Source organism: Vigna angularis, chromosome 7 (assembly GCF_016808095.1).
Source record: "Vigna angularis cultivar LongXiaoDou No.4 chromosome 7, ASM1680809v1, whole genome shotgun sequence".
In the NCBI taxonomy this organism is placed as follows: Eukaryota; Viridiplantae; Streptophyta; class Magnoliopsida; order Fabales; family Fabaceae; genus Vigna; species Vigna angularis.
In genome coordinates this window covers 18,702,474-18,729,358 of record NC_068976.1, presented here as the reverse complement: position 1 = coordinate 18,729,358, position 26,885 = coordinate 18,702,474, and the positions used below count along the sequence as shown (strand labels likewise).

The 26,885-nt window shown below is 33.3% G+C and overlaps 3 protein-coding genes across 3 annotated transcripts; all 3 read left to right on the top strand.

Annotated features, from left to right (window-relative positions):
* Positions 1–4,577: 4,577 nt before the first annotated feature.
* Positions 4,578–8,091, top strand: LOC108336304 (uncharacterized). The gene is made up of 4 exons (XM_017572711.2): positions 4,578–4,735; positions 4,979–5,060; positions 6,313–6,505; positions 7,699–8,091. Exons 2-4 carry the CDS (start codon positions 5,007–5,009, stop codon positions 7,827–7,829), a joined length of 378 nt encoding a protein of 125 aa, XP_017428200.1. The 5' UTR covers positions 4,578–4,735; positions 4,979–5,006; the 3' UTR covers positions 7,830–8,091.
* A 1,787-nt stretch (positions 8,092–9,878) lies between these two features.
* On the top strand, positions 9,879–17,808 carry LOC108338128 (nuclear pore complex protein NUP133). Its single transcript, XM_017574851.2, has 8 exons — positions 9,879–10,190; positions 10,274–10,398; positions 10,514–12,331; positions 13,071–13,789; positions 13,872–14,024; positions 14,740–15,076; positions 16,659–16,729; positions 16,909–17,808. Exons 1-8 carry the CDS (start codon positions 10,009–10,011, stop codon positions 17,437–17,439), a joined length of 3,936 nt encoding a protein of 1,311 aa, XP_017430340.1. The 5' UTR covers positions 9,879–10,008; the 3' UTR covers positions 17,440–17,808.
* Positions 17,809–21,953: 4,145 nt separating this feature from the next.
* LOC108336462 (calcium-transporting ATPase 12, plasma membrane-type) lies at positions 21,954–25,831 on the top strand. Its single transcript, XM_017572925.2, has 2 exons — positions 21,954–22,719; positions 22,908–25,831. The coding sequence occupies exons 1-2, from the start codon at positions 22,432–22,434 to the stop codon at positions 25,638–25,640; spliced, it is 3,021 nt and encodes a 1,006-aa protein (XP_017428414.1). The 5' UTR covers positions 21,954–22,431; the 3' UTR covers positions 25,641–25,831.
* The last annotated feature ends 1,054 nt before the right edge of the window (positions 25,832–26,885 follow it).

Below are 26,885 nucleotides of genomic sequence, written 5' to 3'. Positions count from 1 at the left end.
TGAAATGATATTTCTGGAACAAGTTTTTTAAAATTATGAAATACATTTTAAAATAAACTATCTGATGCAGTAAAGAAAATTATAATTTTGTGATATTCAACTCCACTGTTTATAAATTATATTTTAAGTTAATTTTATTTTTAATATGATATTTTTTATTAAAATCTAATAATAAATTATATAAATTTATAATTTATTCTAAAAAATAATTATTAAAATCACATGTGTAATTTTTGCATTACAGATTCAATACATTTGTTTTATTTATCTAAAATTAAAATAATAATTTTTAAAAATATTGACACGGTATTTTTCTAATTACAATTCTTATATTTTTACAAATTAAAGACAACAATATTTAATGGAACAAAATTACAGGAATTTAATTTATATATATAATTATTTATACGGACGTGTATTAAGATCTGATTATTTTATGCATTATCCTTTTCCGTAAGATGTGATACGAAATATTTTTTATTGTGATATATACAAATATTTTGGTTGTTATTGTTGGTAAGAGTTTTTTTTTTTTATGATGATCGAAACGGTAAAAAAAGAATAAGAATAAAAAGTGTTAAATGGATTATTCTATAGAGTAAAGTTAATATTTAATATGAAAAATTTTAAATTATATTAGAGGAAAATTTTAAATTAGTTCGTGAATAAAATAGTTTTGTTTTATAAAAAAATAATATTTATTTTGTTTATCAATTCTTTAAAAAAAATCCAAACATAGTCTAATTTCAATAAATTTCATTTTATTATTGAGATGAAACTTAGAAAATAATTTTGTTGATATTTTAAAGAGGTTCAAAACACACATAGGTCTTCATAATTGAGAGATATTGTCTCCTCTATGCCAAATCCTCATGATTTTACTTTTGGTATCCAAAAGACCTCTTATTAATGAAGTACATAAACTCATGTTCATCTTTTATCTGATGTAGGATTTTTCTTTGCTAATAATTTTCCCCTTAAACAAACGGCTATGGTTATTCATATCTCTTACAACGGAAGTTTTTTTTATCCACGAGTACACCATAGTCTACAGACCCATGGTCACACCATTGAGCATCTTTTGCTCTCCCACATTCCATAATTCATTTGGTTGTCTGCTATCGGCCGCTTGTTAAGGCTTTACCTTTGCCATAGAGGGACGTGCTTGTTTGAGCTCAGTCATCATAATCGAACCATTGACTTTGATACCAATTGTAAGGAAGTTCAACACACACACAGGTATCACAATGGTAAGATATTGTTCGCTCTCGTCAAATCCTTACGAATTTGCTTTTGATACCACTCTAAAAGGTCTTTTATCAATGAAATCATGTTCATCTCTTTTTTTTTGTTAGAAAAGTTTTTATTTTCTCCAAGTAAAAAGGAGTAGGGTTGAGATAGCGGTGATTATCTTTCCTATATTATTCAGTTAGTTTTTTGTAAATCAGTTTTTTTGTACGCTTATTTAAATGACTTATTGTTTAATCAATAGTATGTTTCAAGAGAATTCCTCCAAATTATTCTTTATTTGTAATAAAGTTTTTGCTAGCAGCATCATATTCCACATGAAAAGTTTGAGAAAAATCTAGTAAAACTAGGACTAGAGCTGTTGTCAGGGTTGTCTTTAAGATCTTCATAGCTTATAAACTTTGGTTGGTCCATGCAAATTGCCATTTCCCAATAAGTTTGTCAGAGGCGTTGCAATCTTTCCATAATTCTTAATGAAGCGTCTATAATACCTTGTAAGGCCTAGAAAGCCCCTAAGAGCCTTAATAGTCCACTAGATAGGTCAATTCTAAACAACAACCACCTTCTTTGGATCCATTTCCACCCTTGAATGGAAATCAACCCAAATACCAGATTTGCATCTTTCCAAATTCACACTTTTTTCTATTGGTATACAATTGTTGTTTCCATAAGGTACCAAGAAGTACTTGTTAGAGATGTGTTGCATGTTCCTCCGAAGATGCATTATAAACTAGTATATCATCAAAGAAAACAAGCACACACTTCCTTAAAAACCTCTTAAGAATGGTGTCCATAACACTTAAAAACGTGGCAGGGGCACTAAACAACCCAAAAGGCATCACCAGAAATTTTAGGAATGTCTCCCTCTTTCATCCTTATTTGATGATAACCCACTTATTTGATGATACCTCGTTGTCAAATCAATCGTGGAAAAGTATCTAGCTCCATATAATTCATCTAACAACTCCTTTATCACTGAAATGGGAAATTTATATTAATTGTAGCATTGTTTAAAGCCTTATAATCAATATAGAATCGCCAACTTCCATCTCTTTTCTTAACCCAAATCACTGGACTAGAATATGAGCTTTTACTTGGCCTAATAATTTATATCCGCAACTTTTCTACTACTTGTTTCTCAATGTTTGCCTTCAATAAGTGTGGATATAAACCCACATTAATTGGATCTACACTTGTTTTGATCAGTATTTAATGATTCAAATGTCGGTTGAGTGGTAGCCCTTATGGTGCACTGAAAATTCCCTCAAAAGTTCCCAAAATTTCTTCCAACTTTGCGCTAACTGGTTTAGCCTATCAGGCCCTCCCTCCAATTCAACGCTTTCCATATCTCATACCAATTTCATCAATTCAATCTTCAGTTCTTTTAATAATGTTGTAGGTGTGACAACCCTTCTTGTTAAGGAGGGTTCCCTTTTATTAGTAATTTTCTTCTACCTTGAATGAAGCTCATCGTTAAATCTCTCCAATTAAATCTGACATCTCTTATTGTAGCCAACCAAGCAACTCCTAAGATAAGATATACCACGTCTAGTTCAAACCCATAAAAACCTTCCTTTACCTCAAATCCTTCCAATTTTAAGGCTAAATCTTTATAAAATCCACTGGTAATCTTCTGATGGTCATCTCTCAAACAAATTCTAGAAGGAAAAGTTTTATCTTTTGTCAAACCCAATCCAGTCATTAATTTATCTGAAATAAAGTTGTGGTTAACACCATTATCAATCAAAATCAATACCTTTTTTTCGTGCAACCATCCTTGTAACTTCACAATATTTGTTTTAGTCAATCCACTTGCAAAAAAAATGGATAATTCCATCAGGCTTTGCTCCTTATCCTTCTATTCTTCAAGTTCAATTCCTCCATGTTCTCCCACATAATTAACACCCTAAGATTCTTTTCACGACATTTATGATCAGGACTGTAAAACACATGCCTTCTTCTTTTTGTCTGATATATTGAGGGTATGGTAAGGTCTTAAATCCCCTTGTTCGGTTGTCCCCTGAATTCAAACTACCAACCTTAGATTTCAAGGTTATTCTCATTCTTCTCTTATGGTCGTGCTGATGTGATTGAAACTCTCAGGTTTAGTCTTAGTTCCCTTCAATGTTTCCACTCAAGAAATCACTCCTCTACTGCCTTGAAAACGACCTTAAAACACATTACTCTTAGTTATTGTTCTCTTCAAAACCTTGCATCCCTTGAAACTTCTTCCACATCTCTAGCTATTTCCATGACTCGCAACAAATACCTAGGATTGTGTGGTTGGATCTAACTTCTAATATTATGGTGCAATCCGACAAAAAAAAAATCCCATAAATTGTTCTTCTATCAAGTTTGTTGCTTGCCCGATTAACATATAAATTTGTGTATATATTCTTCCAGTTCGTCTCTCTTAATTTTTCAAATACTGAACATCTATCATTCTCTCCAAACCTTCTTATTAATGATTTTGTGAATTCCTACCAAGAATAATTTTTTGGTTAGTGCCAACAATCACCATCTTAAACACAAAGAGATGATGATCCTAAAAGCATCCTTGAAAAAAAAAATTACATTTAGGTGTGACTAAACATGTTTGAAGATAAAATGTCAATTAATTTTGAAATCTATTAAAGGTAAAATAAGTTTATTAAGAAAGAGAAAAAAATATATTAAAATTAATTATTAAATTTTTGCAAAAGAAATTGGAGACATATGAAAAAAATCATGTGAGGTCTAGGGAGAAATCTCCGTTGTGAAACATTAGATTGACTATGAATTCTTTTATATTGATGCATCTTTATCTTAATTTCAATGATTTTTTTTCCGTTAATTAATAACTATTTAACTCAATTTAATATGTTATTCAACGCGAGTTATGTCAAAATTAATTAACGTTTTGTTGATTACCTCCATGATAGAATAGAAAATAAATCAAGAATATAAATTGACGAGTGATTTGATGATTTTATTGAATTTAACTATTTCTCTAACTGAATAGTTTTTTTCTTTAAAATTATTCTGAATTTTTTAGAGTTAGTAAATGACAGCGAAATATATATTTACGAAGTTTGTCATAAAATAACACTTAATCAATTGCAAAGACTTATTAGGAAATTTTATAATTAAAAGTTATTTAGGCGGTTAAACATCAAAATCATGATTGATTTGGCAATAAAATTACATGATTTATCAATAATGTTTCTCAAAATCTGAAGCAAATACAATTATTTATTTGAGTGGCAAGTGGCAAAGCTGGCGCGTGGCCTATGATGCAGAGGAGTCGCGTGGTGAGTGGCAGATGCGTTAACACGAAGCATGAGCTGAAGAAAAAAGACTTCTCCCTCTTTCCCCTGTTCTCTCTCTGACTTCCCACACCACACCACTCACTTTCTCTCTCCTTCTCTCCATGTCTTCTTTCTTACATCAAACGTAGATTTTCTTTTTTCTTTTTTAATCTTTACCCGAGTTTTACTCTCGCAAACTGGTAAGCAGCATATTTGGTCTATATTATTTATTTATTTTGGATTTCTCCTTTAATTCCATGAATGGCCCTTGAGATCTTGCAATTGGAGCTTCCATTTTAGCTGCTTGTCCAATATTCTTATTGTCAGATCGACCCCTTTTCGGTTACTTAACTGGGGAAAGTTACTTATGAATTTTCTCCACTAAAAATGTTTTTTTTTTCTTTTGGTGGAGGGTTTTGATTAGCTGTTTGACCTCTGTTCAGGTTTATTTGGGGAAGTTTGATTTGGGAAATGAACAAAGGACAGTCACCGGAGCCTCTTGATTTCTTCATCTGGACTGTTGAGGTTAATCATTTATCTCCCTTACTCAATCGATGTACTTATTTTCATGTATTATTTACTTTCTAATATAAAAAACTATTCCTTGTGATCTCCTTTATGTGATTTGCTCTTTTAACATGTAATTAGGTTTCTTGTCACAGTTAGTTTAACTATTGTTTGGGTTGATAACTTCAACTTTCTCTGTGGTAGTCTGTTTTGTGATGCTCATTTGTAGCAAGTAAAAGTGGAGATTTAACTTTGTTCTTATGTGTCGAAAAATTTGAACATAGTGTTGTCTGATCAAGTTGGAAATTTGGTGGATGATGTTCAAGTCCTTCTCAGTTTGGAAATAGTTGGCTAATCAAGCTTGTGTGTGCATTATTTCGTTTAATTCTGAATCTCATCTTCTTCCTATTCTTGTCACAAGTTATCTGGTATTTATACAGAGTCTTCAATTCTTGCCAGATAATTTTGTTCAACTCTTCAGTTTGACATTCGCAGTTTCTAAGATCATTACAAAAGTGAGGGGTTTAATATTCTATCGAGAAAATAATATATTACATTGAATGCTTGGTTACCCTTTTTTTGCAGCACACCGTAGGTGTAAATCTTCGTTTGATGAGTTCCTGCAAAGCTATATTCTTCTTTCCATGGTCATTGGATTTTTGGACTCTGCTGTTGTAACTATGTTTCGGAAACATAGCATCTGAAACTAGATTGAAACTTTATTATTTATCTTGATTATGCCCTTAGTCCATGTTCCTCTTTCAGTGGTTTATCCTTGTTGTCAGTTACTCCGTTAAGTATGTTTTTAAGCCCATATATCTGAAGTGTAAACACTATAGATAACAGGGTATCAGCTCGTAGTTCTCCTTTGATGTGTTTATGAAGGTCCCAAGATTGCAGTATTATTTTACTCATGTATTGTGTATGTTTTTAGTTATGTGTTGTCAAGTGTTTAACAGATGCTTATTCAGCACTGTTTTACAGGTCTAGACTCTTTAATGTAATTGATGCACAGTTAATAACTGATATTATCTAGTCTGGAATGCTTCCACATATTTTCTTTTAATTCATTTGTGTTGCTAACTGCATTATGAATAGCTCAAATTACATAAGAGTTACGTTGAGAACGATCTAAGCTTAGTGAATATAAAATCCGGGTGCTGTTATACAAGCATATAATACATATAGTGCATCTCCATAGCAGAGTCCAAAATGTAACCGATCATTTGAACTAACATCTGAATTCGTGCTATCTCGTGTGTTTTACCAGGATGTTGGCTTGTGGTTGGAGACTATAAATCTTGGTAGTTACCGCCAAATTTTTAAAGAAAATGGTGTTAATGGAGAATACCTGGAGGGCATGTCCATGTTTACGACTGAACAGATCCTACGTTTTATAAGACGTTGCCACATGAAGTGGGGAGACTTCATCACATTGTGCAAAGAATTGAGACGGATTAAAGGTTCTCTCTCTTTCTCTCTCTTCTCCCCTTTTAAACAGTAAACAGACAAACACTTGCCAATAAACTTTCATTGAACATTTTCATTTTTACCTATCTGTTTTGTGCTCCTCCCCTGGTAAGGCATGATCATTGATGTTGTCACAATCATTTTCCGCTATTTGAACAATCTATAAGGAAACATGGATATACTAGAAGAATGATTAAAGTAGGGGTCTAATATTGCTGTATTAGTGTGAGATATATCTAGAATTTTGATAACTTGTCTATTAGTTATTGGTACTGCTGTCATTTCATCACAAACATCAACCATTAAAGGGTCTCGTCATAGCACATAATTCTCTATATTGTGCAGCATCAAGACAAGCTGTGAATTACATTTTCTAAAAAGTTCTCCTTCCTTATATATATGGTTTTTTAAACTCTAAAATCATTTGTGATTTTCCAATTTGTTTTCACATTTTTCTTTCAAATTAGTGTTCCTGTTAAACATTTTTCTTTACAAAGTGAAAAATATAAATAGTTGTGCAGTATTTCTTTCTTATTTGGCTCCTGTATATATCATGAGTTTCTTCTCATTTAGTTCCTCTAAATATAAAGATTTTTCTACCTGGTCTCTGGTGTAGAGAGATCAAATGAAATTTTTGTAACATTTAAGAATGATCAAATGGGAAAAAAAAAGAGTTAAATTATATGCATGGAAAGCTTTTCACACATATCTAATAGGAATTTATCCTATGATCACGTCATTCTATTCATTAATATGGTGTTATGACATGCTAAATTTCTACTGAATGTTTATGCTAAAAAATTTACACTAAAAATACAGTTAAACACCAAAAATCAAACATAAGACTATCAGAGGAATCATTTCGGTAACAAAACATGGCTGAATCAAATATGAAATTAGTGATTTTTTAAAGGACCAAATGATATTATTATACAGGATGAAGTCATCCAGAACATGATTGTCAAGACGTCCATTCCTAAACATGTGACATGTTTATATATAAGGAGACATGAAATGTACATATGCCTGTTGTGTTTGTTGTGTTGTGACTTTTCTTGCAAGATGATATATTCCTGTGTGATAACACTAAAAGAGAGAAGTGGGTGTTTACCCCAGTAAAGTTGAAGAAAATGGCTTTATCTGTTACCTGCTCCTAACCTTTGAAAGGCCATGTTGGTGTCTGTAGTGGCTTGTCTGAAAGGGGAGCAGAAGGTGCGGCGGCCATGGTGGGCACCGGCATGCCTATCCACAGTGTTCTTAAAGGTTGCAAAATCCAACAGACAATCAAGAGTTGTTTCCTTGAAGCTGGAACCATGATACAAAAAATCTCTCCAACTGTACCAGTGTACGTATAGCAAATTTCTTTTTGCCTAGAAAACAAAAGATAGGAAAGAACTTTTTCTAGCCCTTTTTTTTATATATATATTTTTGTTTTCTTTGGATTCCAAAACCTGGTTGTTTTTTCTCCTCTGGAGAACTGTTATGTTGTAGAAGATCCTTGTGCACTAATTTCCAGTGCTGTGTAATTATGTATTCTATTATATGTGAACGAAAATACTATATATGCCGTTTCTCTTCATTTGCTAATACCCCATATTTGTACGTCTTCATTTCCCTGTATCAGTAGTAGTTAGTTTCTTTATACCAGTTAAATGATTGATATTTTCATTTCAAGAGAATTTTAAATTGAAATCGTGTCACTGTCAAAACTAAAGTAAAATAGTGTTAATTTGATTTGATTTCAGTTAAAAATGTAAAATAGTGTTTACTTGATATAATTTCAATTTAAAATACACTGAACTGAAGTTATCGATACTATTTTTTGTAACGAAGTTGTATCACTTACCTACTTTTGTAAATTTTTTATATTTTTGTAATGAAGTTGTATCACTTGCCTATTTTTGTAAATTTTTTAAATCTGATTATTTTGATAATTTTGAAAAAAAAAATTGAAATCTATTCATTTTAATAATTTTGAAAAAGAAAATTGTACATTTTAATGGTTTAGCCATCTCTTTTTACTATCCACTTTTCATTTTTGCCATCACTTTTTACTATGCACTTTTCATAAATTTGTCACCTTGAGAATGAAACAGTGCACATTGTGCTATGATGTCTAAGTATTCATCTCTCATTTCTGACTTGCAACCGAAAGTAAACGAAATTTGCTTCCTTTATCTATTTCAACTGTTTTCATTTACTAGGGTTATACAAAGTGGTTTTTGCGTTGAATGGATATATTTATTAATAATATTTTTTAATAATTATTAATAATATTTTCTAATAATTGTTTTAAGGGTAATGAATGACAAATGAAAAATGATTAGGATGTTTAATAAAAAAATATTGTAACTATTAAAAACATAAGAGAGTATTTTTCTTCTTCTTAAAATTGCATTATTTTGATTTAAAATAAAATGAAGTAAAGAATTTGAACCTAGTGTATAGTTTTGTTCTCATCTTCATGTTTTTTCTTCTTCTCCATGTCGTTTTGTTTCTCTACCTCTTTCCATGGTCTTTCTTATCCTCTTCCTCATGCATAATGATTTTTTTTTTCTTACTTTTCTTCCTTATCTCGTGTTCCACTTTTTTTTTCATTCATCTTTTTCTATCTTTCTTTTTATTGATATTAATGTAAAATGTGATAATATTTATATTTTAATTGTTAAATATTATTTTATATCGTTTTTGTGGTTAACTTTTTAAAATTAGCCAATATTTTTGTTAAATTTAAATATTATTATTTCGTTTTTAAATATATATTTAATGTTTTTATATAATTAAGTTGCCTACCAAAACTAGCAATTTAAAATTTTAAAACTAATGGGCACAATTTAAATTAAACAAATCAAATCCAATCATTTTTAAAAATTGAGTACCTTAATGAATTTTACTCCTAATTTTGTATATTTTAATAAATTTGACAATTTACACCATAAAATAGTTTTACATTTGACGCTTAAAATTAGTTTACAATATGAATGCGTATTTTTTTTCTTTAAATTTTAACTTAACCCGTAAAAAAAAATAACGATTTTTATATAAAAAATAATACCGGTATTTCTTTCCAGTCATTTATGCACATTTGCCTACCAAAACCAAAGAAAGTGAAAGTTTTAAGTAAAACAAGCAAATTTATTCATTAAATCTTTCAAAACCAATTAAAATTTAGTAGTTTGTCTCTGTCTATTATATAAACCTTTTAAATAGATAATAATAATAATAATAATAATTTTAATTTGGATGTTACGAACACTAAAGTTTGTTTGTATGAATCAAAATATTTAAAGATATGTTTGGCCTTTCATTGCAAGTATTATGTTTTCAGTGTAGAAGTATTGGAAAAAATAAAATAAAGACGTTATGAGTAGATATTTTATTACACTTAAAAGTTACAGAAATCTGGCTTGTGGGAACATGTCTTCCTTTTCCCTCTCGTGATTCAAATGGCGAAAACCCCATAAACCCTAACATCTGGCGCTACTAAGTGATCGTCATGTTTTCTTGCGGAACGAAGAAGAGCAATGCTCGCGTTCGGAGAGAGCAAGGTCGCGGTTCGGCGGTGGCAGATTCTCCGGTGACTCCTGCACGAGCCTCTTTCAACGACAGCGCCGTTCCAAATCGCCCTAGCTCCGGCACTCCTGCTCCTTGGGCTCCTCGTTTATCTGTCCTTGCTAGGTACTCGTTCGTTCGCTTCTTTGCCGAAATCTGCCTCGAAAATCGCGTTCTGCTTCTGACTCTTTTTCGTTTTCCTTGCGTAGGGTTCCTCAGGTCAACCGAAGTGGAAAAGGAGACGACGCTGATCCTACCAAACCTGTTTTCGTCGGCGAGTTTCCGCAAGTGGTTCGAGATGAGCAGAATATTTTGCTGCACAAGAGAATGCCTGGTGAGAACAATTTGACTTGTCTCTTTATTGCGTTAGTTGGCACGTGTGTTAATTCCTTCAGATTTGAAGTAAATTTAGTTTGATGTGTTTGAAATTATGGTGTAACGCAATGTAGCCAATGATCGCGCGTGTGGTGGGATTGACAAGTGCACATCACTCGCCTGGATTATTTGCGGGAACAGGGTCTACCTATGGAGTTATCTGTCCCCGGCATCCTCCGTGAAATGTGTGATCCTTGAAATTCCTCTGAATGATGGTGACGTTAGCATAAATGACGCTGGTAGTTGGTTGCTTCGTGTTGTTAATTGTGATGTCGCGTTTATGGGAAGGAATGAGGTTGCCAAACAGTGCACCTCTGCTGCTGTAGTTTTGTGTAATTGTCAAACTCGGGCTGTTTTTTATTGGCCAGACATTTATTCTCGGCCGCTTGCTCCGGTAACTAGTATAGCATCTGCCAGTGAGCTGCGGGCTGTTTTTACTTCTGATGGGAAAGCTTCCTTCAACAGGCAGCGGCGACAAAGTAAACTAGCAAGTGGTTTGAGTGGATTGTTCACGTTTAACTCAATGATTGCTTCTAGCGTTCCCAATCGTAAGTTTGCATGTGTTGCCCTTGCGTGTAGCTCAAGTGGTGAGCTCTGGCAGTTTCAATGCACTCCTACTGGCATTGACCGAAGGAAAGTGTTTGAAAATATTATGCATTTCCAACCTCAACGGGGTGAATCAGTTCAAACTGTGAGCAATGTGGGGTACCCAAGGTCTCTGACTTGGGGTTGCCCGCATTATTCTATTCAGGAGACAAATAGGCAGTTCTTGATATTGACGGACCATGAGATACAGTGTTTCAAAGTAGAGTTTGATTGTGATATACCTGTTTCTAAGCTTTGGTCTCAGGAAATTGTTGGAACTGATGCTGAGGTTGGCATTAAGAAGGATCTGGCTGGTCAAAAGAGAATATGGCCTCTTGATATGCAAGTAGATGATCATGGTAAAGTCATTACTATTCTTGTTGCAACCTTCTGCAATGACCGAATTAGCAGTTCAAGCTACATGCAGTATTCTCTCCTGACCATGCAATATAAATCAGTGCTGGGTTTAGAGACAACAAATGACAAGGTTTTGGAGAAAAAATCCCCTATTGAGGTGATAATGCCAAAAGCTAGAGTTGAAGATGAAGATTTCTTGTTTTCCATGAGGCTTCGGATAGGGGGCAATCCTCCAGGCTCTGCAGTCATAATATCTGGGGATGGAACAGCAACTGTCTCCCATTATTATAGAAACTCTACACGACTCTATCAGTTTGATTTACCCTATGATGCTGGTAAAGTGCTAGATGCTTCAATCCTTCCTTCTGCAGATGATTATGAAGAAGGTGCATGGGTTGTATTGACAGAGAAAGCAGGAATATGGGCAATACCAGAGAAAGCTGTCATTCTTGGAGGGGTGGAACCACCTGAGAGAAGCTTATCTCGGAAAGGCAGCTCTAATGAAAGATCTGCACAAGAAGAGATAAGAAATCTTACATTTGCAGCTAATGTTGCTCCCAGAAGGGCTAGCTCTGAAGCATGGAGTGCTGGGGATAAACAGAGGACGGTTTTGAGTGGGATTGGACGACGAAATGCTCTAGATGAAGAATCAGAAGCTTTGTTGAATAATCTTTTCAATGAATTTTTATCATCTGGTCAAATTGATAGGTCTCTTGAAAAGCTAGAAACTTCTGGTTCATTTGAAAGGGATGGCGAAACCAATGTTTTTGTACGGATGAGCAAATCAATTGTAGACACCCTAGCTAAACACTGGACAACTACCAGAGGTGCAGAGATTTTAGCCATGGCTGTTGTTTCCACCCAACTCTTAGAAAAGCAGCAGAAACATGAAAAGTTTCTTCACTTTCTTGCCTTGTCCAAATGCCACGAAGAGCTGTGTTCTAAGCAGAGTATGAATTCTGCAGTCTATTCATCAAAAGTTCATTTACTGTTATTTGATCCTCAAACATTTAGTTGTTACATGATGTGGATATCTGACTCCGTATATGCTTAATTTATCTGCCAACCTGCTTTATAAAGTAAAATTAATGAGCTGCCTCCTTCGAATTATTTGTTACAGATTGTGCTGATGGTAAAATAGTTAGACTTTTAAGGATGACTTTATGCAAAGTATATCATAAGTAATGCCACAGAGTGTTTTTTCACTAATAGTTTTTGGACTTTTATAAATTGCATGAAATGCATATGAATATAATCTCAAGTATCATCTAATGCTCCTTTGACTCTGCGTCGTGTTTGAAAAAAATGAAAGGCATGAGGTTTATGCTGTGACTAAATGCTTAGAGGCTTAGTTTCCTTATTTCTTAACCTCACATGTGAGTTTTAAAAAAAGAGTAAGCTTATCCTAAAATAGATTCGGTTGTTGACTAGATGCCTTTTGTAATTTAGATTTTAGGTATGCACATGGATTCTTAATTCTTGTTGTTTGACTTCGTAGGGTGGGATCGTATGTGAAGACACATTATTTATGATTTTGTTAATTTATGAATCTGCCAATCTTTTTAATTGATGTATAGATTAAGGCAGTGAATAAATAATTATAGGTTTAGGTAAAATGCAAGATAAGAGCAGCACATTGACAACAAGTGTGGATATAACATGACTATATGATGCTTTTTTGGTTGCCAGGACATGCCTTGCAAATTATTTTAGAGCATGGTGAAAAGTTATCTGCAATGATTCAGCTGAGGGAGCTACAAAATCTGATCAGCCAAAATCGATCAACTAATGTTGACTCCTCAAATTCTAGTTTGGACATTCAGATGTCAGGTGCCCTTTGGGACATGATACAGTTAGTTGGTGAGCGAGCTCGTAGAAACACTGTCCTTTTGATGGATAGAGATAATGCAGAAGTCTTCTACAGTAAGGTTTCAGATCTTGAAGATCTCTTCTACTGCTTAGATAAAGAGTTAGAATATGTAATAAGACCGGAACACCTGTTAATGATCCAGATCCAGAGGGCATGTGAACTCTCTACTGCATGTGTTACCGTAATTAGGACATGCTTCAACTATAAGAATGAGCACAGATTATGGTATCCTCCACCTGAGGGTTTAACTCCTTGGTATTGTCAACCTATTGTACGGACTGGGATTTGGAGTGTTGCTTCTGTCCTGCTGCACTTGTTAAGTGAAACATCTGGACTTGATAAAACCTCAAAATTGGACTTGTATAATAATTTGGAAGCACTAACTGAAGTTCTGCTTGAGGCATATTCTGGAGCTGTTACAGCAAAGAGTGAGCGTGGAGAAGAACGCCAAGGTCTGTTAAATGAATACTGGGAGAGACGAGACACCCTTCTTGAATCTCTATATCAAAAAGTTAAAGAATTTGAAGAGGCTCACAAGGTTATTATTTTATTTTGTTTACGTTATCCTTGCAATCCTGGTGTGGAATTGATATATGTTGTTCAATTGGTCTTTTGTACAGGATTCGTTTGAAGTAGCTGGAGAGCAGAATGACGAGACCATAATGAAGCTTACTTCACATCTACTATCAATTGCTAAACGACATGGATGTTACAAAGTTATGTGGACAATTTGTTGTGATGTGAATGATTCGGAATTACTGAGAAATATTATGGTATGACTGATTTTATTCATTGTTGTCATGTTGGACACCCATGTTACTTTTGTTCCCTCTTTTCTAGGTGTTTGCAAATTCAGTGATTGTTTTCTTAGCATATCAACCCAAATATTCTGTTACTAATTTATTCTGTTACTAATTGGGGCTTAGGATTTGAAAAGACCCTGGGAAGAAATATTTGCACTTCTAAAACTATTGTCTAAAAGGAAGCAACGATACGGTATTATCCTGATCTAGAGCTAGAGTCAGAACACAAAATGCCTCTTAAAATAATAAAGATCTATTAATTAAGAATCAACCGCAGACCTCACAGTTCCACCAAATTTTTACAGCTCCTGTACTCCTTCATTCTATTTAAACCTTTATATATTATATGAACGAGCTCCAAAGGAAAGACGATGCAAACAAATGTTAACCAGGCATCCGGAAATTTCTTTTATCAATATGGAAATTTCTTTTATGACATTCTTCTCCAATGTTCAAGCACAATGTAACATTTGATGTTTACAAAAAAATGGCCTTATTTTGGACGCAACACCTGAAATGAGTTACTAGTAGTAACTAAGTCGTTTTCAGTTACATTCCTGACAACCCCCAATGTCAAATAAAACTTTGGCCTTTCACGAAAAGTTGGTTACTGGAAAATGATAATTTATGATATCCATTTCTTCAGAAATGTATTCTTGCTTATGTCTCGACGGTTTGTGTGCAGCATGAAAGCCTGAGACCAGATGGGGGATTTAGTTACTATGTCTTTAAGAAACTCCATGAAAGCAGACAATTTTCTCAACTTTTAAGGCTAGGGGAAGAATTTCCCGAAGAGCTATCCATTTTCCTGAGGGAGTATCAAGATCTTCTATGGCTTCATGATTTGTTCCTTCATCAATTTTCCTCTGCTTCAGAATCACTTCACACATTGGCGCTCACACAAAACATGCATTCTAATTCAGTCGCTGAAGAGAAAGGAGAACAGGAATGTCCGAAGATGAAACTAAAATTGACTGACAGAAAAAATCTTTTATATCTATCTAAGATTGCTGCCTTTGCAGGTATAGTGCTGTGTGTTTTTCAACTGTTATGGAGATTACTTCCTTTCTCTTCATCTATTTAATATTTCTTTAGATCTCTTCCTTCAAATTCTGATAGTAACGTGTGAGATTTGGATTTTTTTTTCTTTCCAGAAAACTGGAATTAAATTTATGATTGCACTCAACTTTTAATGTTCTGTTACTATAAAGGCTGCAGCCTTTTTTCACTTTTATTTATTTTTGGGAATTGGTGATTATCTAGATGTTAGAAAACTTTAATTTGCATTAGAATATATTAAAAGTATCCTTGTTGCCTTGAATTTTTTATAGCTCTTTTTCTTCTGTGAGTTGTCATTCCAGTTCCTCTGTCTTATCCTCTCTATTTAAAGACTGGCTTTGTTTCATCCTATCTTGCCGTGGATTAGCTCCATTTTCATCCTGTCTTTCCATATATTGGCTCAATCCAGATGCAATTTGACCCATCTAGATGTGCAATATGGTCTTTGATCTCTCTTATAATTTTTGCTCTGTGTAATGTGGAGTCTGGTATCTCTTTATTTGATGTCTTCAATTTCAGATACGATTTGGCCCTCCTGAAAGTGTAGGCTGGTCGATTCCATTTTTTTTCTATCTCCTATATCGCTTTCAGTTTAGCCCTTGCTGATGTGTGGTCTGATCTGCCCATGATCCTAGATACGATTTTTCTCTCAGATGAGTAGTTTTGTGATCTCTGATAACGTCAATTTCGTTTTTGTTCTCATGCTATTATGTCTAGTTGTAGTAAGCTAAATGGAAAATATCTAATATCATCTTGGTTGTATCGTATAGATTTGTACTAATAATACTTTAGTACCTCGGATTAGCTTCCTTATTTACTTATTTAATCAGGATGAAGGGTCACTTACAAGTATACTAGGGACCAGTGCCTTGTACAGTATCATATTAAATCATGTTGACTACTCATACGTTAATCCCCATAATTTCAACATTTTGCTTCTACTACAAATATGTTCCTGTACTAACATCTTGAGTGTTTAAAATCATGACCAATGCCACTTAATGTAGAAAAAGTTGTTGTGTTGTTTGTTCATTGATTGTGCCCATGATATGCGTGACAAAGCTTTATATCTTGTTCAAATTTAGTTGTGTTTAAAATCATTGGATAAGATTTGGTATTAGGAAGTGAACTTTAAACCTAATGTTATTGACGTGGAAGGTGATGTTTGTATTTACTTATATATTGTAATTTGACCTTATTTTAGTCGACGTAAAATCTCTAGCACACCTTCTCCGGCCGAGGATTGAACCTCTAGTGTGCGATTAGATATTTGTGGGTAATATAATAGCAACCCTATAACAGGTGATGCGATAGTCCCGATAAAACTCATTAAAATAGACTCTGATACCATATTAATAAGTAGGTTTAGGCTTAATTTAATCTCAAAATCGATTTTTATAAGTTGAGGTTGCACCTTATGTGTATATTATGATTTAATCTGTGTACTGTTTCCATATTTAGTAAGTTAAATATCTACTTTTTTTTGGGATGAATAGATATTAATAAATTGCATTTGCTATAAATAAATCCTTTTCTTTGGTACAGCTGGCAAGGATGCTGGTACTCAAGTCAAGGTCGACCGCATTGAGGCTGATTTGAAGATTCTAAAATTACAGGTAAGTTTGAGCGACTTCTGCATATAGTCTTGTGTAACTGTTTTATTTGCCCTTCAGATATTATATTAGTGAGTTAATATTTACTTTGTTTCTTGAGAACTTGGTTTGCGCTGGTAAATAAGCCTTGTTGCACTTTTTTAAAACTCCTCTTTATCCTTATTTTTGTGCTTTACCTGTAGGAGGAAGTAATGAAGCGTTCTCATTCCATTGAGGATACGCAACTAGTTCAAGATGAGCCGCTTCATCCTCTAGACTTGATTAACTTGTGTCTGGAAAGTGAAGATCAAGAGTTAACTCTGTGGGCCTTTGACGTTTTTGCATGGACTAGTTCCTCGTTTCGGAAGATAAACAAAAGCCTTTTGGAGGATTGTTGGAAAAAAGCTGCTAGTCAGGATGATTGGAATAAATTCCACGATTCATACAGAGCTGAAGGATGGAGTGACCAGGAAATTCTGCAAAACTTGAAAAATACCATACTTTTCCAGGCTTCAAGTAGGTGTTATGGACCTCGAAGTGAAACATTTGAAGAAGGGTTTGACCAAGTATTGCCCTTGAGGCAAGAAAACATGGAGGGTAGTTCAGTTGAAACAATATTGATGCAGCACAAGGATTTTGCAGATGCTGGCAAACTTATGTTAATGGCAATAATGCTTGGTAGCGAACATGGTGGTGACATGAGAATCGAAGAAGGGCCTTCCCCAATGGATTAGCGTGACTAGAGATCATTCCTAACAAGTTGGTGTAGGTTTTGTGCAAGCATGACATCTGGAATATGCATTTGTTGTTGTGATCATTCCTCTTCCATGCACTGCATTCACAACACAACCCTGCATGAGATATTGGTGAATGGTAATGGGTAGACAAATGCCGTATTCACAACAAATACGCCAATATCGAAAGTGAAATGCTTCTTGCATACGGTTTTTGCATACCACTCCGGAAACATTATTGTTTGGTAAATGAAAAATTGTGATTTCTTCTATATTCAAAACAAAAAGAGCATTGTAGGAATGGGGCAATTAAAATGCCTTGCAAATAACATTGTTGATATTGAAATCGAAATTAAGTAGATCATATCAGTACAGGTACATCAAATGAAAAAAAAAGATGGTGTTTTTATCACTGGTGAAAATATATTAACTGAATGAAAACAAGTGCTTAAAAATGTGCCAGTGACTCTCAAATTGTCATCCAATCTAAATATTTGAATATTGACAAATCTTTTCATTCTTGGACATCAGTGAGATGTCTTAGATTTGATTCTAATAATGATTTTCATAAATTTCTTCAGAAATATAGTTCTTATCACTGCTTTACCAACCTTGAAACTGAAATTTGAGAATAGAAAAACTTGATACAAATAAAGGGAAAATAGAACATAGAAAGTCTGTAACTGTTTTGTTGTGCCTACGGGTTTGGATTTTTAATGCCATTGTTCAAGAGTAATTAAGGAGGATGAAAGTTGTCGACTTGTAAAACGAGATCTTTGACTTTCTGGAAAAAAAATATTCAAGAATCGTTTATTGTGTTTCAGAAAATAAGTTTCGAAAATGATGGGTTCAGGAAGTAAATGCCAGCAAATAAATGTGGTTTGCTATGGAAAATTATGTTCATCCGTCCGGAACACGACATTAACTTCATTTTAGAACATTTTTTTTTATATTTTTGTTTTCTTAAAAATTAAAACAATTTTTTATGACATCATCTTTTAAAAATAATGAATAGTTTTATATTAAGAAAAATGAAATAAAATGAAAAAATCAATATAGAAGTATTTTCATGTAATTTATTTATTTACTCTATTTTCACTACTTTTCTTTATTATTATTTTCGTCCTAAAATACTCTTTTTCGTTTTTTCTAATTTTTCATTTTATTTCTATTCCTGTATCCTTTTTATTATTATTATTTCACTATCAATATAAAGAGGGGAAAGTATTAAAAAAGTATAAAAAAAAATTAATCACCTTTATTGATTCACTTCATGTATTTCCATGTGCTAGGTGTGTCTCTTGGTTAGTGAATTACTCTAGAAGTTGAAGGTATTACCAGTACCAAATTTGAGGTAAAATTATAAGCAAATATGACATTTAAGATGGTATTAAAAAAATTTGTTTGACGTCAAAGTTCCTTAAGATAATCAATATAATTTATCAAATTCAATCATCAACTATATGAGATATCATTTTGTAAATTATTGTTTGGTGAGTGTATATAGTTTTGTTTTTAAAGATACTTTCAAGAATTGAGAAAATAATGTTTATAAATTACTTTTAACTTCTCAACAAATGTTTTTATTTTAAAGGCCACAGATATTAAATTTATAAATAAAATATTATAATAAATTTTAAATATAACTTTCAATCATGTGTATACATTGAAAAGACAATAAATAAGCAATCTAAATTTTTTTAGTTATTAAAAAAATATATTAATACTTTAAAAAAAATATTGTATTTCATTAACTTACACTTGATGTATAAGATAAAACATTAGTAAGTATTAATAGAGCTTGTATATAAGACAGAAGGAAAAGTATTATAGTAACCAGAGCTGAAAAGTCATGTTGTTAACTTTGGTATTGAAGTATAATTTGAAATATTCATTCAAAATAATCAATAACGATAATTTTTCAATTAGCTGTATAACAACTATCATTACTTTTATACTTTATATTTGAATCTATACTAATGATATTTTGTTGACACATTTATTTTCTCATTGCACTTTTTATCTATATTTTGTTAGATTATTTTAAGAATAACATATTAAGTTTAAAATTTGAAAATAAGTTTAGCAAATTATGTATTATTTACACATTTTCTGATTTCTTATGCATGTATACGAGTTGCAACCCTATCCATTTTCAATCATTAATCATCAACTCAAAATACATAAGAAGATCTCCCTAATCCCAAAGCAAGATGATTCTGCAACAAACACAGAAAATAATGATTTATGAGTAACACCAATATACTTTAAAAGAAAAATAAACATTTTGACGATGAAAAGTCAAAAAGATAGAAAAATGAAAAATATATACTCAATATATCATTGTTTTCAAAAGTATAAATTATATTAATAGAAAAGAGTCTGAAATAACTTTTTTGAAGTCCTTTTCAATCTACCTTCTTAATTTGGATTTAGAATAAAGGTTAACAACATGTTTCTTAATATTTTATTGATTAATATTTATTAAAAACTGTGTATATCTTATTTTATGTCTAACAAATTATTATACATTTTATTTTATTTTTAATGAATTCCACCATTTATTTATAACTTTCTAGTACATTTTAAACAATAAAAAAAGTCAAAAATATACGTAACATTTATTTAATATAAATCGAGATTCCGTTGAGAAATGAGAATATTCTTATTTTAATCATAATAACTTTTCTACAAAAAAGAAAAATAAAGATAAGAAAACAAGTACACTGTCTTTTAATTATAATGAGCATCTCTGTCACTTCGTAATTTATATTACAATGACGTGTATACCAATTTATCAACTCATAACTATTAATTACTTTTTTGAAGAAAAAAAATTGATAAAATATACCAAAACCACTGTTATTTTTCTTTTCTCTCTGCAGTTTAAAACATCAATTTAGTAAATCAAATTCTGTGTCATAACTTGTGTAAATTATCATGTCATCAATAACTTCACACACACACACACACACACACATATATATATATATATATATATATATATATATATATATATATATATATATTTTTAATCTAACTATGGACTCATAATTATGCATTACACTCATGGGATATAAATAATATGATAAAATATAAATAGAAAATATTTATATATATTACATTGATGGCAGTTTTAAAATCACTTAAATGTGTTACTGTGTGAATTAATTAAAAATGAGTTTCCGCGTAATTTTGGAAAAAAATAATGATGGACATTATATTATGGTCAGTTTGACATTGAAATACTTTGTTTGGATTTGAAGATCTGAAAAAGAAGAAGAAGGAAATGAAAAATAAGTTAATGAAAACTGAAATTAGTTAGCTTGAAGAAAGTAAATAGATTCCAATGCACAAAATGATGAAAGTTTGTAATAGTTAGAATTGATGTGACTGAAAACAATTATCAAAATTATATTTTGACTAAAAGCATTGTTTGGGAATCGTCCTTCTCATTTCTCATTACACATACGGTGCTTTTCATTCATAAGAAGAAGCAAAACGCGTATCTGTAAATTGCATTACAATTTCATTTTTTATTTAAAAAATAAGCTTAAAAAGTTGCGTATAACCCATCAATGGTAAGGATGCTACGTGGCACATATCCGTGATCACATTTTAATGGTCTTAGCCATGAAACCCTTGATTTTCACAAATTTATCAACACCTTTTGATCCTATGAATTCAGTGGCTAATTTACGAAATCTTCCAATGGCATTTCTAGAAATGTTAAAAATATATGTACCTCTATTCACAATAACTTAAATTTCGGCTGAGAAATGAGAATAGTCCAAAACGCGTATTGCAAAATTTGACATTTTGCATAAAGTTATTTTTTTAGACTGCTTGAATAAATGAATAAACGAGTTCAAAACTGAAACAAGACAAGAAAACAATAGTGTACCTTGTCTTTTAATTTAACTATACATATATACCGTGACGCACGGAATTCTAGATAAAGTGAATCTTTGTTATTTCATAATTTATCTTATAATGACATGTGAAAGTTCACTCACTTCAAAATTATCGTACAAATTTAAATTCTATATAAATTTATCAACCTGTAACTATTAATTACTTTTTTGGAAAAAAGTTTGAGAAATATACTGAAACCAATGTTTTTTTTCTCCCCAGTTTAAAATATCAATGTAGTGCATCAAGTTCAAGCTCTCATAATTTATATAAACTATTACGTTATCAATATTTTATATAAAAAAAAATTGAACCTAACTATGGACTTATAACTATGCATTACATTATGGCATATAAATAATATGATAAAATATAAATAACAAAAAAATATTTATATATTACAGTGATGGCAGTTGCAATGACTTAAATTGGTTATGCTACGAATTAATTAAAGACGAACTTCCAAATAATTTTGAAAAAAATTATAGATATTTAAGGCCACAAAGAGTTTGGTACTGAAACGCTTTGTTAATGAAATTGAGATAAAACGCGTGAAAAAGAAATGCTAATGGTAAATTGCTTCAGAATTTCCAAGCCGGCCTATGTTTGATAAATGATTTTAAAATTAAAAAATTGCGTCCAAAAATCTCTTCTTCGAGTCCAATCAATTACTATAAAATCACTCTCTCTTCCTCGTGCAAATTATCATATCATCACTCTCACTTGATTCGAGCAATTGAGTTTCACTTTCCAATTGCATCTTTTGAAGTGTCTCTGACACATGCTCTGTCTCAAGGTCTTATGACTCATCTAGTTATGAGATTTCACAGAAGAAAGAGAGAGAGATGAAGAGTGGTTGATTGGAGAGTGCAAGAGAATTGAGGTTGGACATACTGTCAAAATATTGTTTTTTTGCCTTCTTGCTAAACACCAAACACCGCGTTTTTTTGTGAGGATTAAGTGTGTCTGAAAAGTTCCACTTTTGGATTTATTTTCCCAGAAAAGGTTGTCCAATCATTGTTGTTGTTGTTGTTTTTCATCTTGCTGCCAAAACAAGGAATTAACTAAACTGTCAGAGACATGTCCCAAGAAAGTATGTCCTCAGCTGGTGGTGATGGTGGTGCCAGCATTGAACTTGGCGCAGCCTTACTTGGTTCTACTACCCTCACCAAGGGGAAGTACAACAGGATATGGCGTAGGAGTTTATACATAAGGTTCCTCATCTCCGTGAAGAAGCCATCAACTTCAAGTTGTAACCATGTCACAGTTGATATAGAAGAGTGCATTAGCAGTGATACTGATGGAATTGTGAAGGACCAGGGCTTGAATTCTCTTCCTGGGCTTGGTGGTCAACGTCAACACACACAGGTAGCAATTCATCCATATATTTGGTCGTTTTGATGGTGTTTGGTAGATTCCCTGTGGTTTACACTCACCGAACTGGACTTTATAAATTTTTGGTTTATTGAAGTGTTCAGGATGAATCTACTAACTTTTGTTCCTGTGTGGGTTGAGAGAGATGTGTTTTGTTGATGGGATTTTGTCTTTATGAACAGGAGCACGGTGCTGTTGATGAGGGGAACCCCACTGTACCGTTACCAGTTTTAGGAATTGACTTTTCTAAGTCTTTATTGAATAGCTACAAATGCTACCGCTGCACAATCTTGATGCTGTTGGTCGCAGCTGGGTTGTCATTCACCATAGACTTCAAGCAGGAGGGACCTAAACATGGTTGGCATGATGGTGTTGCGATATTATTTGCTCTTGTCCTGCTGGTTCTGGGAAAACCAGTTGCAAACTTTTTTTGTGACAGGAAAAAGTTGAAATTGAAGGAGAGAAAGCAGGAGTTGGAATTCAGAGTGAAACGAGGTGAAGAGTCCGTAGTGGTTCCCGTTCCCGTATCTGATATTGTGGTGGGAGACACAGTTTTCCTGTGGCCAGGCGATGAGGTTCCAGCAGATGGTGAGCTCCAAAGTGATGGTATCCTTTTTGTGGTTGAGCTTGAGAAAATAGAAAGCAAACAGAGGGGGCAGAATTCGTTTCTTAAATCTGGTTCAAAGGTGATCGGGGGCCAGGGAAGGATGTTGGTAAAATCAGTTACAACCAAAACCAATTTGGCTAAGATAGGTACCTGTAATTCTGAAAGGAGGGGTTTGTTGGAAAGACAAATTGAGAAGCCAATTTCTTACATTGACATGGTTGCACTTTCTATCTCTGTACTGGTTGCACTTGCGGTGTTAATTCGCCTAATTTGTGGAAAAGATGGGAGCAATGCAGACTTGCCAGAAATGAAAGGGAAGGTCTCAATTGGCCTGTTTATGAAAGTCCTTGAGAGAACATTTCTAAGACCCCAAGGAAGGGTTTCCATTTTAACAGGTCTTGTCACTGTTGCAACACTTTGCGTTCAGCACGGAATGCCATTTGTGGTTACCATTTCTCTTAAGTACCAGATTGAAAAGGAAGTACGAAACCAAGATGTAGTTCTTAATGATTTGTCCGCTTGTACGACAATGGGGTTGGTAACTGTGATCTGTATTGATGTATCAGGGGAACTCATATATAAACCAATGGAAGTTAGAAGAATATGGATGGGAGAGAAAGATATCAGCATGGTCGAGGGATCTGAAACAGAAAAACCAGTGCTTGACATGCTTAAACTAGGGGTTGGTTTATCAGTCCTAGCACCTGAGATTTATCTTTCCCCTGTGTTCAATTCACTTGTTTGTTGGGCAGAAACAACATGGGAAATGACCATGAGATCTTTCACAGAAGAAAAATTTGACATTCTTAAGCACAGCAAATTGAATTCTGGCAAAGAAGGCAGTGGAGTTTTGGTGAGAAAAATTGGGGATAGTGAAGTTCTGCACTTGCACTGGAGTGGAGCTGCATCCGCAATATTGGAGATGTGTTCGAGATACCATGACAGTAAAGGGAATTGCCACGCCATGGAAAATCAGAAAATCAAATTTGGGCAGGTGATTAAAGAGATGGAGGATAGTGGTCTTACGTCAATTGCTTTTGCTTATAAACAAACAGATGGAGAAGAACTTGGGCAAGAAGAACTGATCTTGTCTGGACTGATAGGCCTGAAAGAAACTAGTCAAGAATCCATAAAATCAGCTTTGGAAAATTTCAGAAATGCTGAAAATGTACAGATCAAACTGGTCTCAGAGGATGGCATCGAGAAACTGGAAGGCATTGCTCGTGAACTAGGACTAGAACATGATGTTGTGCTAGAAGGTAAACAACTTCAAGATTTGAATGAGGAAGCTAGATTGGTCGAAGTGGATCGAGCCCATGTAATGGCAAGATTCCTTCCTGAGGACAAACTTCTCATGATACAGTGCTTGCAAGAGAAAGGCAAGGTGGTTGCATTCATTGGGACAAGGTTGAGAACTAGTCTTACTTCAGTTCTAAAAGTAGCTGACGTGGGGATAGTGCTTGATTCTTTAAGCACAAGAGTGGATAGAGATAGTTGTGACATATCTATCAAATGCTTCAGTGCATTGAAACCCGTTGTGATAGCTGGCAGAAGTAAATACCACAATATTCAGAAGTTCATTCAACTTCAGCTGACATGTACCATATCAGGATTAGTCATAACCTTCATCACAGCCTGTACTGGAGATTCCCCGCTTGCACCGTTCCAGTTGATTTGGGTGAATGTTTTTGTGTGCATTCTGGGTGGCCTAATGATGGTAATGAAGTTAACCAACGAGGAACAACTTGTTAAACAACCATCTGATCACAGGAACCAAAATATAATAGCTAAGGAAATCTGGAAAAGCATTGCTATTCAGGTACTATATCAGACTTCTGTATCAATGATACTTGAGTTTGGGGGACACGTTACTGACCGGGAGAAAAAAGTTAGAGAAACCATGATCTTTAACACCTTCTTATTGTGCCAGATAGTCAATCTGCTCAACACCATGAAGTTGTTGAGAAAGGAAGTTCTTGTTCAGAGCTTCTATTTCTTGGGGGCCTTGGTTATCTGTTTTCTCATGCAAGTGGTGGCGATTGAGTATGCTAAAGGCCTGTCAGATTGCATGCACCTGAATGCTACGAGATGGGTTATCTGTGTCATGATTGGAGCTCTTGCATGGGTTTTTGAGTGGAGCATGAGGAATATTCTTCCAGTTATTCTGAATCCCAGCACCAATTATTCTTCCGAATTCAATACTTCACCTTCTTTCTTTCTTTCTCCATCTTTTCCATTTCTGATGCTACTTTTGCTCCCCATAGGACTGATTTTTAGTCAAATGGGAATGAACATGACACTTCGTTAGAGGCAGGGATATAAACTTTACACGCCCACTGACTTTAGTCTGTGTATAATACCGTTGTTGCATATGTATGTCATCATTTTGTACTCATCATAGAGTTATCATGTAGATAAAGCTTCGTTAATTCATCATGTCTTTCCCACTGTAAATCAATGTGAATTAAAGCAATTATAGATTTATTCATTGTAGTTTCATTAGAACTTCTTGTTTCTGTGTACATGTGTCCATATTGTCTCCACTGGTGCATCGCTTACCAAGTTTTCCTTGAAAAAGGTAAAATAACGTAGAAACTGAGTGAAGCACAAAGTATTTTTCTTCTTTTGCAAACCCTTTCAAAACTTTGTTGCATACGTTGAAAAATACGAAAATTATTATGATATATAAGTTTAGGGCAAGAGAGAATAAAGATAAACTAAAGTACTGTATAACTATAGTGAATGTTGAAACTATATAGCATCAAGAAAAAATCTCAACAATCCCCCTAATGTAGTGTAGGGTAGATTGAGTGTCAATCCAAGAAAATCAGTATTTAGGTAGCTATTTTGTGTAGATTTTGCCAAGAAAACAATGCAATGAGTGGGGGAATATATAAACAACAATAACTAGTCTAGAATGACAAAAGAAACTCATGCAAGGAAACTAAGAGTGAAAGCAGATATGCAGATATGCACAACCTGTGACAGTGTTCATGGTATGCAACAATGAAGAAAGTGCTCAAATCAATATAAAAATAATGTTTTAATGATGTGTGATGAATGTTGAGTTACAATCACAAAAAATACTTAAAACAATGCAGAAATATGAAAAACGAAACTGTTCAATGAAATGCCTAAGAGAAAACAGAAACTGCACAAGGTGTTTAACAAAATGCCTAAGAGAACTAAATCTATAAATTATGCAGTTTGAGTGGAAACACATTTGAATGATTAAAAATATGCATGATATGAATTAAATCCTACTAAACAATTAAAAATTAACAAAAATGCATTTGAAACCAGAATTATAGTAATTAGACAGCAAATGGAATAAAACAGCGTGACTCGTGCTGACAGCAAAGTGCATCAGGTGGTCTATTATGCAGAATTGATTCATATGAAATGCTATGGATCATGATATGATCATGAAAAGAAGTTTGAAACAATACTAATTGAACAATAAAACTGAGAAATACTAAAAAGAACTAAAATTCCTAAAATTCAGAAAATCACTAACTAATAAGAACTAGTAAATTGAGTTCTTACTCAACCA